At 37.4% G+C, this 19,097-nt stretch overlaps 1 protein-coding gene across 3 annotated transcripts in view; it reads right to left on the reverse strand.

Moving 5' to 3' along the window:
* LOC122042770 (ubiquitin receptor RAD23d-like) overlaps positions 1–19,097 on the reverse strand; it is a 34,878-nt gene that overhangs the window by 8,653 nt on the left and 7,128 nt on the right. For 2 of the 3 annotated variants that reach the window (XM_042603073.1, XM_042603075.1), the window contains 9 exons: positions 16,694–16,774; positions 15,751–15,833; positions 15,599–15,661; positions 7,285–7,462; positions 6,770–6,919; positions 6,622–6,687; positions 6,500–6,547; positions 6,308–6,423; positions 6,141–6,222 (listed from right to left, as the gene is read on the reverse strand). In XM_042603073.1, coding sequence (XP_042459007.1) covers positions 6,141–6,222; positions 6,308–6,423; positions 6,500–6,547; positions 6,622–6,687; positions 6,770–6,919; positions 7,285–7,462; positions 15,599–15,661; positions 15,751–15,833; positions 16,694–16,774 — 867 coding nt within the window. The remainder of the gene's footprint in view (positions 1–6,140; positions 6,223–6,307; positions 6,424–6,499; positions 6,548–6,621; positions 6,688–6,769; positions 6,920–7,284; positions 7,463–15,598; positions 15,662–15,750; positions 15,834–16,693; positions 16,775–19,097) is intronic. The other variant, XM_042603074.1, reaches the window with a different exon arrangement.

The following is a 19,097-nucleotide window of genomic DNA, read 5'->3' on the forward strand; positions in this document are numbered from 1 at the left end:
TGTGTTTGATACACCTTAGATGTGTGTGAGATATTAGGATGATGAGTTAGGATCAATGTGCATAGTTCTTGTACCTAGATGAGCCTAATTCAAAATTGGGGATCATAGGGAAAGCTTATGTACAAGTCATGTACATTTAGCCCAAAGATTGTGGTCCCAAATTAAAGGGTTTAAAATAATTTCAAAATTGATTTGAAAAACCTTGATGAAGCTTTTCTAGCGATAGCATTCATCATTGAGCAAAGTGATACAAAGATGAGTTAACTTTGAGCTATTTCAAAGTTTTTAAACTTTGTATCAAGATTTGAAAATGGAAGTTATTTTCATATAAAACTATTTTTCCATGATAGTATGTGGTATGAGGAATGTATCCTCAAAATTTCACAATTTTTCGAATTTTCTGTAATTTTCTAGAGGTTTCTGAATTTCGTGGAGAGAAATCAGAACTTATCAGATCTTTATCAGGTTTGTGGACCGATCAGAAGGGTTTCTGATCGGTCCAGGGGAGCCTGGATCGGTCACTGTGACCGATCCAGAGGGAGCCTGATCAGTCTGGTGACCGATCAGGGCATGCCAAATTGCTGAAATTCAACTGGTTGTCTGAAATTTCAGCTCGGGAGTTGGTATTCTAAAGGTTTGAAACTCTCCAAGACATTGTTGATGCAATGGTCAAGGGGGAGTTGACCTTTAGGGGGAAGTTGTCATGAGTGATATGGGATTATCACTAAATTGACTATTGACATTAGTATCAAGGGGGAAATTAAGGGTTTCAATGAAAGGTATGAGACTTTCATTAGGAAGAAACTCTTGACCTTGATTCACTCTTTTTGATGTGTGTCAAAAAGGGGGAGAATGGAGAATGGAGAATGTCTAGAGAATGTTCAAGGAAGAACATTGGAGTTAGTGGGAGAGTTTGTTGATCACAACGAGTGAAGTTGTGAACAACGATAACTTACTCTTCAAGGGGAGAGTTTGTTGATGTGTGCCAATAGGAGGAGAATGAAGGGTTTAAGTTAGACCTTTATTATCTAAGAAGGAGGTTGCCTTCTTAGAAGGAGAATGTAAGGTTGTAACTTATGTTTCATTACCTAGTGGCATGAAGAAAGTTGAGGCTATTGGATTAGCCTAACTTAAAGGTATTGTCAAACGTCAAAAAGGGGGAGATTGTTGGTACAATTTCCAATAGGTCAAGGTTGACCTAGTTGACCAAGCGTAAACCTTGGTCATGGTTTCGATGTTTGACAATACAGAAAGACATGTAGACATGAACAATGCAGGTGCAGTTGTCCATGCAGAGAGATACTGATTAGGGTCTGATCAGGTTGAATGAAGAAGAGTCAAGTAGGTCAAGGTTGACCGGATACTTGACTGGAAAGTCCTGGTGAGTGAAGCCAGGCAGACGAAAAAGTCCTGGTGAGTGAAGCCAGGCAGATTGGAAATCCTGGTGAGTGAAGCCAGGTGAAAACCCTAGTGAGTGAAGCTAGGTGAAAGTGAAAGTCCTGGTGAGTGAAGCCAGGCAGTTGGAGAAAGTCCTGGTGAGTGAAGCCGGGCAGTTGTGAAAGTCCTGGTGAGTGAAGCCGGTTGGAAAGTCTGGTGAGTGAAGCCAGGCAGGTGAAAGTCCGGTGAGTGAAGCCGAGGCGGTTGGAAAGTCTTGGTGAGTGAAGCCGAGCAGTTGGAGAAAGTCCGGTGAGTGAAGCCGGGCTAGTGAAAGTCTGGTGAGTGAAGCGGCAATTGGAAAGTCCGGTGAGTGAAGCCAGCGGTTGGAAAGTCCCGGTGAGTGAAACCAGACAAGGGAAATCCAGATGGGTCAAGTTGACCGGACATCAGTGAAAAGTCAGCGAGGAGCTTGGCAGGAAAAGTCCAAGTTGGAGACTTGGCGGAAAGTCGGAGAGGGCTCGGTGGCTCGTTCTCCTGACTAGGTCGAGAGGATCGGTAGCTCTCTGGACCGGACGAAGTCGGAGAGGTCTCGGTAGCTCGTTCTCCGGACTAGGTCAAGAGAGGGCTCGGTAGCTCGTTCTCAGGACCATTTAGGGTTTAGGGCTGGAGCTCTAAACCTGGATCGGTCTGGTGACCGATCCAGCGATACACCTGAGTATCTGATCGGTCTGGTGACCGATCAAATAACAAACAGAACGGCTCTATAAATCATCTGATCGGTCTGGAGACCGATCAGCAGGGAGTCTGATCAGTCTCCACGATCGATCAGAGACGCAGCCACATCTCTGTAAGAGAGGTGAGATCGGTCTGGGGACCGATCAGACTGGGGCCTGATCGGTCCAGAACTAGCCGTTGGCTCACAACGGCTAGTCTTCTGTCTTCTGTTCTTCGCAGGTGCAGTGCAGGTTGAGTGCAGGTTATAAAAGGAGTTCAAGGGCTTCTACAGTGGGGTTGCTCTTCTTCTTCCTACTCCTGACTGTGATCGAGCTTTGCTGAGCTCTTAGCTTACTGAGCTTCGTGTGAGCTCCTTCTTGAAGCTTCGGGTGAGCTTTCCTCGACTGATCAGCTGCTGCTGTGAGTTTCCTGAAGTTGCTGCTTCGGATTCCAGTCGACAAGAACAGTAGGCAAGCTTTGTTTTGTACATTCATATTGTCTTCTGTTTTGTGCTGTATTTTTATACACCTTTCTTGCTGTTGCAAGAAGTTTCTGTGGCGAGGTTTCTCCACCCAGAAGGAGTGTTCTTATTAACCGGTTTTCCGGGGACTCATCCACCGACGGATTGATAGGCTTCGTCCACCTTACGGACACGCCGAGGAGTAGGAGTTTCATCTCCGAACCTCATTACATCGACGAGTTTGAGGTTTGTTATTCTCCGTTGTCGTTTCTATTGTTTATTTCCGCTGCGCTAACTTGATTTGTAGAAAGAAACGAACGATTTGGGGTCGGCTATTCACACCCCCCTCTCTAGCCGAGTACATCGATCCTATCACTTTGGATACCACAGTAACTGAAGCTGATTGGCTGAAGGGTCTTATTTCTGAAATTCCCTTGATGATGAAGCCAATACCTTCTATTTCAGTACACTGTGATAATCAAACAACAATAGCTCAGATTAGAAGCTCCAAATATAACCAGAAACAGAAGAGACATGTACAAATACGATTAAAGTCTATTCGTGAGTTAGTATCTCTTGGAGTGGTGTCATTGGACTTTGTAAATTCAAAGGACAATATTGCTGATCCACTCACTAAAGGGCTTGATTCTGAGAAAATCAAGAGATCCAGTAAGGGAATGGGACTGAGGCCTGTCCTAGATTCATCTATAGCGGCAACCCAACCTATCTGATTGGAGATCCCAAGAAGTAGGTTCAATGTGGTATAAACAAGCTATAAGGATGAATCGTAAGCATCAAATTGATTGAGATGTAATCTCATAGTCTCTTCCCTGGATAGATGCTTGACTGCTAGTAAGGATAAGCTTAGGAGCTCTTAATGAGTTCAAGGTCTTAATGACAGGATGCTTGCAGTACATCCTTGGAGAACTCACCTATGTAAGTGTAACTGTGGGGCCGCAGTGTGGGGGGTCTAGGCAACTCTCCTTAGCACTTATGAAACAAGATTCGGTGGCATGGCCGTAATGCACCAACCCAGAAGGATTCAACCGTCGCCAGTGATGAGTTGTTACTAATTGATCTTCACATATAAAAGGTTTAAGATTAAAACTCAGTTCTCTTCAAACCTATGTGAATAAGATTGGTGTACTTAGGTGAAAATTCAAACCGGAAGGTATTTTCACTAAAAGCTCATTGCAACCAAGCCTCAAAACATATCTTTGTTTTCGACCAAAAATATTTTGAATTAGTGGGGGATTGTTGAATTTGGTGTTTTAATTCAAACTATTTGTTGTTTTGGCAATGCATATGTGCGTGCATTTTAGTCCCACATTGCTAAGCAAAGAAGGTTGGAAGGCCTTATATATGGAGCCCTTCCATCCTTGCTTAGCAATGTGAAGGGGGCCTACACGCATGTGCGGGCCAAGCCCAAATCAAGTGGTTTCGGGGAGTTCAAACCGGAAATCCATAAACCGGGTGCGACGCACGCGATTATCGCGCGCAGGGGGGGTGCAAATCCCCAGCTCGTGGGCCTCGCGCTTACAGGCGGCCCGATTTGTTTTTGCCAGTCTCCGGTTTGGTCTGGTTCTAGATTCTGACCCGCGCGCACTTGGGTTTGGTTTTGGTTCTGCCCGCGTGAGGAAGTGAACCGACGCGGTTCTGTCCGCGTGAACACGACTCGTAAGGAAGTGAACCGACGCGGTTCTGTCCGCGTGAGGAAGAGAAGCGACGCAACTCACTCCGAAAAAAGCAAAGAATTCCTCTGCTCTCTGCTTTCTTCTTCTTCTTCTTCTTATCCAAGTTCTGAGGCTTGGTTCTGCGATCTGAGGTTGAGTCCGAGTGCGGCGTTTGTCTTGGAGTGCACCTACGAACGGCGCGAGCGGTTGTCGGATCTTGGGAGAATTTTGCCGGAGACCCTCTGCACCGTGGGCGACAATAAATTCTCTAAAGACAGTCGGCAAGCCCGACACTTCAACCGGAGATACACAAATTCCTTAACCCTACTCTTATTACCGTTTATTGCATGCTTGTCATTTATTGGTGCAATTATAGATTACTGTGTTAGCGTAAATTTTTCACAACAGTTTCTAGGATTCAAACCCGTGACCTTTTGGTCACATGGCAACAACGTTACCGTTGCGGCAAGGCTCCCCTTCAATTATTTAAAAAATATGATTTTTTTTAAATTGTATTATAAATAAATAAATTTTATTATATATTTTTAGAATTAATATATATATATATATATATATATATATATATATATATATTATAGTTGAGAGTTAATTGAAATTATTAAACTAAGTTTTAATTAAAAATTAAGACACCGGAGGCAATCTAGCTCACGCGACCCCTCTAGTGATTTAATTAATTATACTTTTAGAATTAAAATAAATAAAATATATAGTTAATTAGAAGTATCCCTATCATATATATATAGGAGTTGATTAAGATAATCAATTTAAATATTTAATTAAAACTCCTAGTTCGCTCATACGACCCCTTCATGGCCGTAGGAGTTGCGCAATTCCTCCCTGGTATTTTAAAAATACAAAATATAATAATTAAAAAAAATTAAACTTTTTTAAAAAGGAAAAAGATATAGAGATGAATAAATAATAATAAATTATTATATATTTTAAGAATTAAAATAAAAAATATATATAATTAATTAGATAATTTTATTAGAATTTAATTAAGCCTTTTTGAATTATCCCTATCATAGCTAGGAGTTGATTGAGATAATCAACAAAGTTCTCAATTTTAATTAAAAAAATCCTCCCGCTAGTGTGACTCTTCTGATGCCGTTGGGTCACGTGATGCCTCCGCGGCTATTGTTGGAGTTGGTGATGGATCGTGCCGGTGCCAGTCGGTAAGCAGAATAAAATATTCTGCTTGTTTCAACCAACTCGGTATGATATTTTAATCCATAGTCACAAATAAGGAAATGTTGCGCACACAAAGTATCAATCATCATAAAATAATGGATTTCTAATAGGTTGACCAAGTTGTTTGAACACCACTGACCATCCACTCTATGGCGTAATGGCTAGGGGTCGATTCTCATGAACTGACGACCTGAGATTTACTTCACCATGCAATCGATGCCTGTGTACCTGTATATACCTCCCTCCATATCCGTGGGGCCGACACTAGGGAGCCATTAATGTAGCGGATCTACATTTTTTAAAAGATTTGGAAACTATATTTTTTCTTAGAAACTGAGAAATATTTCATTTAAGCTATTGTGTAGACAACTATTCATACCAACACTTCTCTCCTGTTTGTGGAATGCTAATACAGAGCTCAACCTTGTATTGTCTCTTATAAAGACTGAACTGACATAAAATGAGGATGAAGCTTTTGTTAGAATTGTAACATCTAAATGACAATTATCCTTCTTTGCCAATGAGCAGGGGTGGGGGCATATGCTTCATGACGTCAAAAAAAAAAAAAAAAAAAAAAAGAGAGAAACATGGAACTGGCACAGCAATGTTTCAGGATGACTAAAAAAATTTACTAAGGAGCAGGTACATAATAGGGAAAAAAAACAGGAAAAAAAATCTGTCAAATATAAAGAAGACCAACTTACACGTTCAATGGCTATACGCTCCTCATCAGTGACGAGAACAAGGGCTTCTGGCATTGCAGCATCCAATTGACCGAGAAGATTTCTATTTTCCATTGATTAATAGAAGTAAGTAAATTTGATATGCATACGTGAAACGAGGTGAACGAAATGAAGTTAATTTTCCTTACCCCTCAGCCTCAGTACCCTCAGCAGGTTGGTTTAATAATCGAAGGAACTCTCCTTGATGTTCCTGAAAGATCCTCATAAACTGAGGATTTTGTTTCCCCAACTCTTGCAGCATGGGCTGAAAACAAGATATTATTTGATAGAGCAAAAAACACGAAACAAAAAGACATGCTAAATGGAAGCAATGAAAGAACCTGTAAGATTTGTGGATTTGCCTGGATCAAAGCCTGCAAAGCTTGGAACTGTAAAATAAGACAATAAGTTAGAATTCCAGTTCAAATGTTTTAATTTGTTGCATAAGACAAACTACAGGCACCTGTGGATTATCCCTCAAAAAATCAAGGCTGCCCCCACCAGCATTTGATCCAAAATTGGGAAGGCCCTATAAATTGTGGATAATAGTGATGCCCACTTATCGTACTTATAAATAGTAGAATGGACTGAAGCATATATGCCGTGGTTACCTGGGGAAAGAGATCCAAAGGGCTAGAATTAGGACCACTAGAAGGAACCAAAGACTGAACTGATGGCAGAGCTTCGACTGTAGAACTGAGAGTTTGCCCGCTAGGAGGTACCTGTGCAAGGGTTTGGGCTTCGGCATTCTCAGGAATACCCTGACATATGTTCGGATCTTATAAAACAAAATTTGCATAACAAAAAAAAAAAAGATTATGGGACAATCATGTCTAGAAATCTGCAGGGGGGGGAACAATTGAGAAAAGTTGGTCTTATTGCCAATATAAGTTGTACTCAATGTTATTGTACGATGTGATAAAGCTCCATGGAGAATGAGATTCATGCAGTCTAGCCTCAGATAGTTAGGACAAACATGGCTTGATGATAGCGTTAATGATGATGACGTTGCTGGAGAATGTGAAGTGACATCGTACACAAACAAGAACAATAACTATTTGGAGGAAAAGGCATTCAACATGTTTTTTAACAAGCGAGACAAGCACAATGCATAAGTGGATCTTACAGAGTATAGATATTCGACTGCACGCTCAGGATTATTATATGCAGCATGCAAGGCACGAATAACAGTGTCTCTTTCCCAAGCCCCCCCACCCATGTCAAGAATTTGTTTGATGGTTTGCTCCAAGTTGCCACCAGCAACAAGATTTGATGCAACTTGACTGTAAGGATCATCTTCAGTGCTGTTTAATCATATACACAAATAAAGGATCAGAATTGGAGAACATGAAGGCATATTATTTTATGATATTAAACTGAACTGATAGACTAATGCAATTATTATATAAAAAAAAGATACTTAAGTAATAAATAATTAAGGGAAAGGTTTGCACATGTGACCTAATTGCAAGTCAGCTATCCAGAGATAGAAATATGGCAACTAAGAGTTGTTTCCCAGTCTTCTTTCAATATGTGTCTTTCGTTTCATGAAAACGTTTTTAGAAGGAAAATTATCCAGAAAAAACAAATTGCAGTATCTGTTTAGTGACAAGCATGGTGCAACTAATGGGCTGATTCAGGCTCAGTCTTTCTTCAATATGTGTCTTTCGTTTCATGAAAACGTTTTTAGAAGGAAAATTTTCCAGAATAAACAAATTGCAGTATCTGTTTAGTGACAAGCATGGTGCAACTAATGGGCTGATTCAGGCTCAGCCTTCTTTCAAATAGTTATGTATCTTTCCACAAGCCTCTTATGACAATACCCGAACAACATTTTGGCATTGGCAATGGTAGGAACGTGACATTTTGGCACCATTGTTCTCCTGTCATCAAGTCACTATGGTGCAGCAGTACGAATGCAGTCTCTGTTGGGATCTCTTGTAGTGGTGCAATCTGAGCGTGGGTAGAATGACGGTATCCTACCGTTTTGACAAAATTGAGACTAGAGTTAGACTCTATCTCTTTAAGATGAATTTGTCCCGCACACGGTGCTCACTGAACACGACAATCGTCTCTCAAGATACAACGATTATATCTTGCGATAGCAACACTACAAATCGCAAGACCTCCAAACCGAAGAAACTTCTTGAACTCTCCAATGCAAGTATGGAATGCAATGTTTGCTTTGCTTAAAAGGAATTGAGTGATTGAAATAAGGTTGTGAGGGATCTTATTTGTACTAAATGAAGGGGTATAAGAACCTCTTGGTTCAATTAGATCTCATCCATCCATTTTGAATTGGATGATATAGATCGCATCATTTCCTAAGAGATACACTACCTCTTCATTAGATGCCATCTTTTATAAATCAATGGATGTGATTGAGTCATCCAAAGGGCACTTAAACCTTTCAAGTTGGATGAACAAGATTTGTCAATCTTGATCCAACGATCTAGATTTAATTTCTCATTCGCTTTAAATTTCCAACAATCTCCCACATGAATGAAAATTTATGCATGCATGTTATCACCTAAGGAGAGTTCAATTGAAAAATTATTGGATCAGGAAAGGTAGCTTGTGGCTTTGAACCTTTCGTAGTAGAGTGCCATCAAATTTACTAAGCTGCTTAGCGAAGATGATGTCTTGAACTACTCAGCCGTTCGTGTAAACCAAGATAATGGTACCTACACAATAACTTCTCTCACTTCTTTATAGTTCTCACTGTTTTGTCCGTTTTGGCCATGGACAACATCTTGGATTCATAAGTATTTCATTAAAGCGGCCAGCTTCATACTTATATAGGTGACCTCCTATAAAGAGTATCCTACCGTACTCTACTTTTTCAAGTATAGGAGTCATTAAAAGTTTATAACTTAACCTCACTACATATCGTAGGTAACACTTTTCCATCCTAGGAATGAGAGGGGAACTAGTTCAAGTGCTCACATGAACTTTCATAATTTCGTTATCCCATTGAACCAAGATCTTGGGATCTCCAATAAACAAGGTTAGGTTACCACTATGAATGTTCTTGTTTGTAGATTTTTAATTTCATTGCTCTTGGTATGCAGTGTATTTGATCTCTATTTAATCATTTTGTAAAAGGACCCGCCAAGTTATCTTTTGATTTGACATAATCAACAGAGATAACTCCGTTAGAGATCAACTACCTAATGGTATTGTGTCGTCGACGAATATATTGTGACTTACCATTATACCAACTATTTTGTACCCTTACAATTGTCGATTGATTATCACAATATATCATCACTCCAGGCACTGGTTTTTCCCAACATTGGATATCTTCTAAGAGGTTACGAAATCATTCTGCTTCTTCTGCGACTTTATGCAAGGCTATAAACTCAAATTCCATAGTTGATCGAGTTATACAGATTTGTTTCGTGGATTTCCATGACACTGCTCCACTACCAATGGTAAATACATATCCACTAGTGGATTTAGACTTTTTTGTATCAGATATCCAATTTGCATCACAATAACCTTCTAGTACCGTTGGATATCTCGTATAATGTAATCCATACTTTAAGGTATGTCTTAAATATTTAAGAAGCCTAATGTCTTCCAATGATCATCATTTGGATTATTCGTAAATCTACTTAATTTGTTAACCATATAGGCAATATCTGGACGTGTGCAATTAGTGATATACATCAAACTGTCAATTATCCTCGAATATTCCAATTGGGATACAGATTCACCATGATTCTTAGCTAAGTGCAAGCTTAAGTCCATCGGTGTTTTTACAAGGGAAAGATCATATACATTAAATTTCCTTAGTACTGTCTTAATATAATAAGACTGTGAAAGGATAATTCCATCTAATGTCTTATTGATCTTAATCCCGAGTATAACGTCTGTTATACCCATATCTTTCATATCAAAAGTTTTGGTCAATATCTTCTTAGTAGTCATGATTATATCATGATTACTACCCATGATGAGCATATCGTCTACATATAGACAGATAATGACAAACGACTCAGGTGTGCCTTTGATATATATATGCATTTATCGCACTCGTTTATTTTAAATCCACTTGACATCATAATTTTGTCAAATTTCTCATGTCACTGTTTCGGTGCTTGTTTTAACCCAGTGACTTCACGAGTCTACACATCTTATTTTCTTGTTTTGGAGCCACAAACCCTTCAGGTTGTTCCATAAATATTTCTTCTTCTAATTCACTATTTAGAAAGGCTGTTTCCACATCCATTTAATGTATCTCAAGGTTATATATTACAACAATAACAATGAGTACTCGAACGGATGTAATCCTTGTTACTGGTGAATATGTATCAAAGAAGTCAAGGTCTTTCTTTTGTTTGAATCCCTTTGTCACTAGTCTTGCCTTGTATTTTCAATAGTTTCATCAGTCTTATATTTCTTCTTTAGGATCCATTTACATTCTAAAAGCTTGATTCTAAGTGAATATCCACCAATTCCCAAGTATGATTTTGCATAATGGAATTTATTTCACTATTGATGGCTTCTTTCCAAAAGAGTCTCAAGACTTGATAAGGCTTCGCTTATTGTCCTTGGTTTATTTTCCAACATATAAGTCATAAAGTCAAGACCAAATGAATTTACTATTCTAGCCCTCTTGCTGCGTCTTGGTTCTTCATTATTTCCAAGATTACTCGCAGTTTCATAAATTCTTTTATTTGAACTTTTCTCTTTCCTATCTTTGCAAGGAAAAATATCTTAAAAAGATACAACATTCCTTGATTCAATTATTGTTCCAACATGTACATCAAGGATTGCTGATTTGTGCACCAAAAATTGATATGCACTACTATTATTGATATATCCAATAAAAATGTAATCAATTGTCTTTGGTTCTATTTTTGTTTGCTTTGGCTTAGGCACTTTTACCTTAACCAAACACCCCCACACTTTTAAATATTTATAAGAAGACTTATGACCCTTCCATAACTTATAAGGAGTTTTATCTTTCCTTTTATGAGAGATTTTATTGAGAATACAGTTTGCCGATAAAATAGCTTCTCCCTATAAATTCTGGGGTAAACCCGAATTTATCAACATAGCATTTATCATTTTTTAAGAGTTCGATTCTCGTTTGATGAATAATGCTAGATTCCACACAAAATTCATCAAATGGACCATCATATTCTCCTCCTCGATCCCTTCGAATTCTTTTAATTCGTTGACGAATTTGATTCTCAACTTCATTCTTATAATTTTTTAATGCTTCTAAGGCTTCATCTTTGCCTTTCAATAGATACACATAACAGTATCTAGTGTAATCATCAATGAAAGTAAAAAGTACTTTTTGCCTCCTCTAGTTTACACAAATTTTAAGTCACATATGTCACTATGAATTAATTCTAGAGGGGTCATGCTTCTTTCCATTGAATGGAAAGACAATTTTGTCATTTTAACTTCAACACATATTTTACATTTATGTGTTTGATCAACATTAAATGTTGACAATAAATTTAAATTCATAAATCGTCGCAAAGTGTTATAATTTATGTCCAAGTCTAACATGCCATAAATTAGAACACTCGACCAAATAAGCAAAATTTATCATTTTATTGCCATTGAATTCACAGTGTACAACCATTATATTCATTTTAAATAGATCGTTCTCCATGAACTCTCTGTCTATGAATTGACCATTTTTTGTCAATACATATTTATTCGACTCAAACACTAGCCTGAATCCAACTTTGACAAGAACCAACCCTGATACTAAATTCTTTCAAATGTCGGGAACATGAAGCACATCAATTAATGTCACTTCTTTGCCTGATGTCATCTTTAGTACTATCTTGCCAAGACCAATAATGTTGGAAGTTGCAGAATTGCTCATAATTAGTTTTCTCCCATTAATAGGGGTATAAGTTGAAAAATGGGCCTTGTTAGAGCAAATGTGTCGTGTGGCACCAATATCGACCCACCACTACCTCGGGCTGTCCACCAAGTTGGTTTCAAATACAATGACAGTTAGGTCAAATTCTGACATATCTATTGGCACTGACTTATCTTCAGTCATGTGTACTTGAGTGACTTTCTTTGGACGTCGGTAGTCTGACCTTATGATTCGGTTTGCCACAGTTGTGGCATGTTCCTTGGCTCTGTCCTTTGCTGGGATACTTTCTTTTTTTTTTTGTTAGTGTTTGGTTCCAGCAGATTTGCCTTTGCAAATATAGGCATTTTTATTGATTCTGATTGCTTGCGATTCTTTTCTTCAATCCGCAGTCTTACAATCAGATCCTCAAGTCCCATCTCCTTTCGCTTGTGCTTTAGATAAGTTTTGAATTCCTTCCACGAAGGTGGAAGTTTCTCGATTATCGCGGCAACTTGAAAAGACTCATTCATTGTCATGCCCTCGGCATGCAAATTATGTAGGATCAACTGCAACTCTTGGACTTGAGTTGTCATAGTTTTGGAATCAATCATCTTGAAGTCTAAGAATTTGTCGACGATAAATTTCTTCAATTTGACATTTTCTATTTTGTACTTCCTTTCGAGAGATTCTCATAACTCCTCTGCAGTTGTCATTGGAATATACACATATAACAGTGTTATCCAAGCTATTGAGGATATAGTTTCAACATAAGAAGTCATTATGTCCCCAGACATCATATGCCGCCATCTTTCCTTTATCAGTCTTGTCTTGAGATATAGAGGGGGCATCTTCACATAAGAACATCGCAAAGTTCAACGTGGTTAGGTAAAACATCTTTTGTTGCCACCTCTTAAAATTCATACATGTAAACTTCTGGCTTCTCGCCATGCGCCGGTGGAACAGGAGCCATCGATGATGAATCCATTAAGATTGCACAGAAGAATACATTTTTAAATTGTTGGAATCTGTTGTAGTGGTGTAATTTGAGCGCGACCAAAATGACGGTATCCCATCGTTTTGGTGAAGTCGAGGCTAGAGTTAGACTCTATCTCATTAAGATGAATTTACCCCGCACACGGTGCTCACAGAACACGACAATCGTCTCCCAAGATACAAGGACTGTATCTTGCAATAACAACACTACAAATCGCAAAGCCTCTGAATTGAAGAAGTTTCTTGAACTCTCCAATAAAAAATGTGGAACTCCCACATCAGCGGCCCCCCTAGAGCCGGTCCCACGGATATGGAGGGAGGTAAATGCAGGTACACAGCTGAAAGCGCATGGCCGGGACGTTAACCCCAGGCAATGACACCCCGAGGATCGAACCCTGGACCTTTCGACCACGAAACCATGCGCTCCCAGTTGTGCTACGCCCTGGGTACTTCTTGAACTCTCCAATGCAAGTATGGAAAGTAATGCTTGCTTTGCTTAAAAGGAATTGAGTGATTGGAATGAGGTTGTGAGAAGTTTATTTGTACTAAATGAAGGGGTATAAGAACCTCTTAGTTCAATTAGATCTCATCCATCCATTTTGAATTGAATAATATAGATCGCATCCTTTCCTAAGAGACACACTACCTCTTCATTAGATGTCATCCTTTAGAAATCAATGGATGAGATTGAGTCATCCAAAGGGCTTTTAAACCTTTCAAGTTGGATGAACAAGATTTATCAATCTGGATCCAACGATCTAGATTTAATTTCTCATTCACTTTAAATTTCCAACAGTCTCCTCAGCACCCACGATTCGATTTCCATCTATGGCACACTATAGGGTATTTTCCTCCTGTGGGATAACAAATATGGGATGTTGAGCTGTTGGACTGCCTGTTCTTCTAGATTTACCTGATAGCCGGTAGAAAACTTTCATGAGACTAGGCAGTCATCCCAGGATTAGTCGGCCTAAAGGGTTGGATATCTAGTGCTAGCTAAAAAAACAAACCTTCCTTCACCTTACACTCTTCCAGCATTAGGCAAGCATCAAACACATAATCTCATTGTCCTGTAAACGTGTTTTTGGTGAATATTCTCCAAACCCTAATCAATAAGTCTCCATTAACCCCCCTTTTCAGACTCCAAAAGCTGCATTTATTTTTCTATATCTCTAGTATAATATGATAATAAACAATTTTTACATTTTTATAAATTGATTTCCTTAGTTTGGTTTTGGCCCAACAGTTAAGTAGAGTTACATCACTTTATTAAAATTTCTACATATGCATTATTTTTTAATGTTAACACATTTTGTTTTCATTATTTTTGTTATGTTTCAACTTTTCTATTTTCTTTCTACTGCTATTTGATTTCATGTTTAATTTGAATATATTTGGGATATGATGTCAGCATTATCCGTGAGATTATATATAATTTTACCTTGCCTTGCAAGAGGCTGTTTTCAAGACTCAAACTTGTGACCTCTCGGTCACACGACAATTTTACCATTGTGTCAAGACTCCCCTTTCCTTAGGAATATTTCCTAAAAGAGAAAAAATCATTTTTCATATAGTTATGGTTATATATTAAGTTAAGTAATGAAAAAAAATTGGGGATTTTCGGTTTAAGAGAACACCAAGAAATGTGCAAGAGAAAGAACTCAATACTATTTTAATACGTAAATGGGTCCTAAAAGATTATAATGTAAATAAGAAAACAAAGTAAAGAAACCAAGATTATTTTTTATGATGAAATCAGTTTTGGCCCTTTTCTTTCCTTTTTATTTTGCGCTTTACTTGATTGCTGATAACATATTTTAAGTCATTTAGCAATAGTGTGACACCAAGTAAAATCACAGGCAGAGAAGCACACAACATAAAGAAGTCAGAGTTTTTTTTCTAGAAACATTTCCATCACCGAGTTTACAATATTTAGAATTTGATGCCTAAACTTGTACTAAGGGTAGCACAATCTACTACTATATAGTAAAATACAGAGGAAAACATTACTCTCTTCCTTGATTTTGCTGTTCTTAAATTTACAGTTTAAATACACATGCAATATACAGTTTAAGCATTGTTCACGGAATACAATTAATGCAATTTAAGCATTGTTCACGGAACATTACTCTGCTGATGTGGCAGTTTCGCATTTTTTTTAATTAGTAAAAGTTTTTTTAATACACCACTCCGCAGATCCCAAATTAAGGCAGTTTGAAATTGCCTTTCTCATCTCTAAATTTGTTATAAATAACTTCATTCAAACAAAAGAAAATACACTTCTGGCAATTAATGTCAGATTTTATATACAAAATTTGATTAGTGAAGCCCCTTTTTCAAAGAAAAGAAGGCATAGTATACAATTATCTTTCTTTGAAAAAAATTAAATTGTATGATTACTCCAATATATCAAACATTATTTTTTAAGTCATGTTTAGCTTTAAGTATTAATATTTTTACACTGATAAATAAAGTTTCTTAGGTTATATATTGATTCCATCAAAAAATATATATTTGATCTGTTTTAAAATTGAATTAAATTTTCTAAACAAACCCAGCATTGGCGAGTTATAGAATTAGTTACATTAGTATGCATAGAGAAAAGGAGGCTCACGGGTTGCTAGTTATTGAGGCTGTGGTAGCAGTGGCAGTTGGGGTTGCTGTATCTATGGGTGCTCTGCATAATAAAGAAAAAGAGTGTCATCAAAATCAATAAATATAGAAAATTGAATAAAAATTATAACAGGATTGTCAAAAGAAACCTACATTGATAATGTTGATGCAGATGTTTGAGATGGAACAGATGCTGGAACTGAATGGACTGGGGCAGCTGTATTAGTGGGTGGAGCCTACGAAAGGAAAAACATGAATATTTACATTCTAAAATAATGAAGACATGAAGTATTCATTTCAAGGTAACCACAATTAGAAGACATAATTAGTGGAAACACCTGCAGCATTTTTATCAAACCAATGTGACCAATCATAGTTCAACACTAACCATAAATGAGTTAAATTTAATTAAGAAAGATCAAGTAAAATGCACAAGAGATCACTGAATTGCTAAAAATCCAGCTAAATCAGACTTCATGTAAATATCAGCACCATAGTTTGAGATAAATGAGATGATCTATGTAATAACCAATAACTCAATCAATTGCAAATTCATAATCTAGTCATTGGCGTATAATAGATTGACCTAACATTGGACTGTTGATGCCATTTCACAACAACCTACAATGACTTAATTAGTTTTGCAATGAGGACTTCTACATTAATCTTGTAGACAAAATAGTTCTAAAACATCATGTACTCATGTATATGTTAGCCACAAATATTATAGATTGAAGTGTCTATATTCAACTTTAAAAAAACTTGCATTCAAATTGCTTGGAAGCATCATAAGTTATGCTAGGTATTTGTGAGTGTCAAATCAACTACAAATAGAGTATGGAGTGGGCCATCTAGACCAAAGTGAACCACACTACATGGATTGCAGCAAGAATACAGATAAGAGGATTAAAACAAGCAAGTCAGAACCATTTGGTGTTGCCAAATCAAGTTTAAAATACTAATCAAAACAGCTAGTTAAGGGATGTATTGATGGCCTTACTTATTCAAATGGTGCATACGATAACAGAACAAAGATATAAACATAAATAGAGTTATACAATTTCATAAATGACACATTAATCAAATAAACTGTTACCTGACTTAAAGGTGCTTTTGCAGTCATTACTCCACTAGATGAACCCTTTGCAGTCATTACTCCACTAGATGAACCCTTAGTCTGTAAGGAAAAAAAGATGCATGTTCATAAAAAACAAAATTGCACTCTTTATCTTGCAGGCATCATTTTAAGTTTGCTTGCTGGTTATAATTTTAAACAAAGACAGACATTGAATACGCACAATATATAAAAAACAAAAATTTGAGTGCATAAGCACAGAAATAACCATTAAGGTGAAATTATTCAAATCAGTTAATAAAGTTTACAAGAATCAGGAACAGTTGTCTGCAACACAGATTAGTGAAATTATAGTTAACATGAATGCTTCCACAAAAGGTGTTGCAATCATACAACACCAATTAACAAGGTTGCAATCACTATTTGCACCAATTGATGAAAGACAGCAAATGATCTCCAGTTGATGAAAGACAGAAAATGATCTCCGGATAGAAGTCTATAATTTGAAATGACCATATATTTTAGGAGGTTGGCTATGGTTGTAATGCATATGTTAATAATTTCTATACAAACAACATATGCTAATCATAAAAACTGTCTGATGCAAACAATATAAGATAAATTGGGGAACTTGCACCACATATTGATAAATTATACTGAGGTCCACTTTCCATGAAAATAGAATAGTAAAAGATCCGCATACTAGGGAGAATTTAATGTATTTTCCTACTATTGGTGCCAGAAGCAACACCTTGAAATGAAACATTAGAAAATGCTTTTTGGTCTTTCAATATCAATAGGTCAACTTTTCTCTCCTAGTGGGGAATATACCACTAACTAAAGAAAGAAAAAATGATTACATATCACAAGAAAGTATTTTAAAAAATTGTCTTATGTGATAATTAGTTGGACAATGTGGGCATCAAAAGTGGCAAAATGATAAGAAGTGCAAGAAATGCAAATTAAAAATGGACTTAAGCACAGATCAAGGTAATCTATATCAAGAGTTGAGGTTTACTATCGTGCAGAAATAAAAAAATAGCAGTTTTTATGTTCTTAAAAAAAGTACATTGGTTCAAGGATTTAAGCATCTATGTCACAACCAATGTGCTACAATATAACTTAGGATTCACCACATAAGGGAATAATAGTTGCAGCCAAGCGCAACATAAGTTTCACATAAATTGGTGAGACGGTGTAAGATGCAATTCCCTTCCCATTACATCAGAGACTAAAAAACATACAATCGTAAAGAAGTAAATCTCTGTTTCAGTAGAAAAGAAAAATGAGAGCCGTTAGGAAAAATTCTCTTGGACACTACAAGGTTATAAAAGACTTTTATCGAGAAGAGGATATATAACATAATTACAAAATTACCCCTATCTATATTTACAATATTCTAAAATTCCCCCTCAAGCTGGAGAATATAGATTATATGCACCAAGCTTATTACATATGTAGTCAATTCGGAGACCTCTAAGTGACTTGATGGATATATCTGCTAGTTGATCATGTGAATTGACAAAGCTAGTAGATATTTTCCTAGATGTGACTTTCTCTCTAACAAAATGGCAGTCAACTTTAATATGCTTTGTCCTCTCATAAAACGCTAAGCAGATGGAACTCTGCTTCGCCATGAAGTACGCTTGCTCCTTCTTCGTCCACTGATATTCTTCTTCCTTGGCTCCGTGCTGATCCGAAGGTGCTACAAAATCGTATTTCATAATTAACAGAATTTCGAAATCTATTTTGAAAAATACCTAAATCGGACGTTTCCATTGTGCGAAGTCTCCCTTGAATTTTGGTCAGTGAATGCTTGCACCGGCCATTGTCTTGATCTTGATGCTTCAGTCGGCGGTTAATCCTTCTGAGGCGGTTGGGCTCTGATACCACTTGTTGGCGTAGCAGGGCAGTAAGAAGGCGCAACATTTGTAAAAAAAAAATAAAACCTTTCTCTGTTTTTCCAACTAAGATTAGTAGCACTATCACAATAATTATAATTTTAAAAATGAACAACTAATAAAAAGAAGAAACAAACAGATTTGACTTGGTTACAACCTAAGTGGTTGTTAATCCAAGGCGGTTGCAAAGCTCTACTAGACTGTATGCGGAGAAGCCTCTTACACTCTTTGAAAAATTTAGAAAAGACTAGGAAATGATTACAGTAGTTGTTCTCAAGTTATTGTTCTATTTCCTAGCTCCAGGGGTCTTTTTATAGCTCCTGAAAATCCTATCCTAAGCTTGAGGGCGCCTCTAAGGTGCATGGAGGGCGCCTCCAGCAAGGCAATAGCGGATAAGGCCTTATCCGCTGCCAATGGTTAGTTTGACTGGCCGAAGGCGCCTTCTATAGCCTTGGAAGGCGCCTTCGCACTATTCACAGAAGGCGCCTTCCAGCCATAGAAGGCGTGGAGGCGCCTTCAACAAC

This window comes from Zingiber officinale, chromosome 2A (assembly GCF_018446385.1).
Source record: "Zingiber officinale cultivar Zhangliang chromosome 2A, Zo_v1.1, whole genome shotgun sequence".
NCBI classification, from domain to species: domain Eukaryota; kingdom Viridiplantae; phylum Streptophyta; class Magnoliopsida; order Zingiberales; family Zingiberaceae; genus Zingiber; species Zingiber officinale.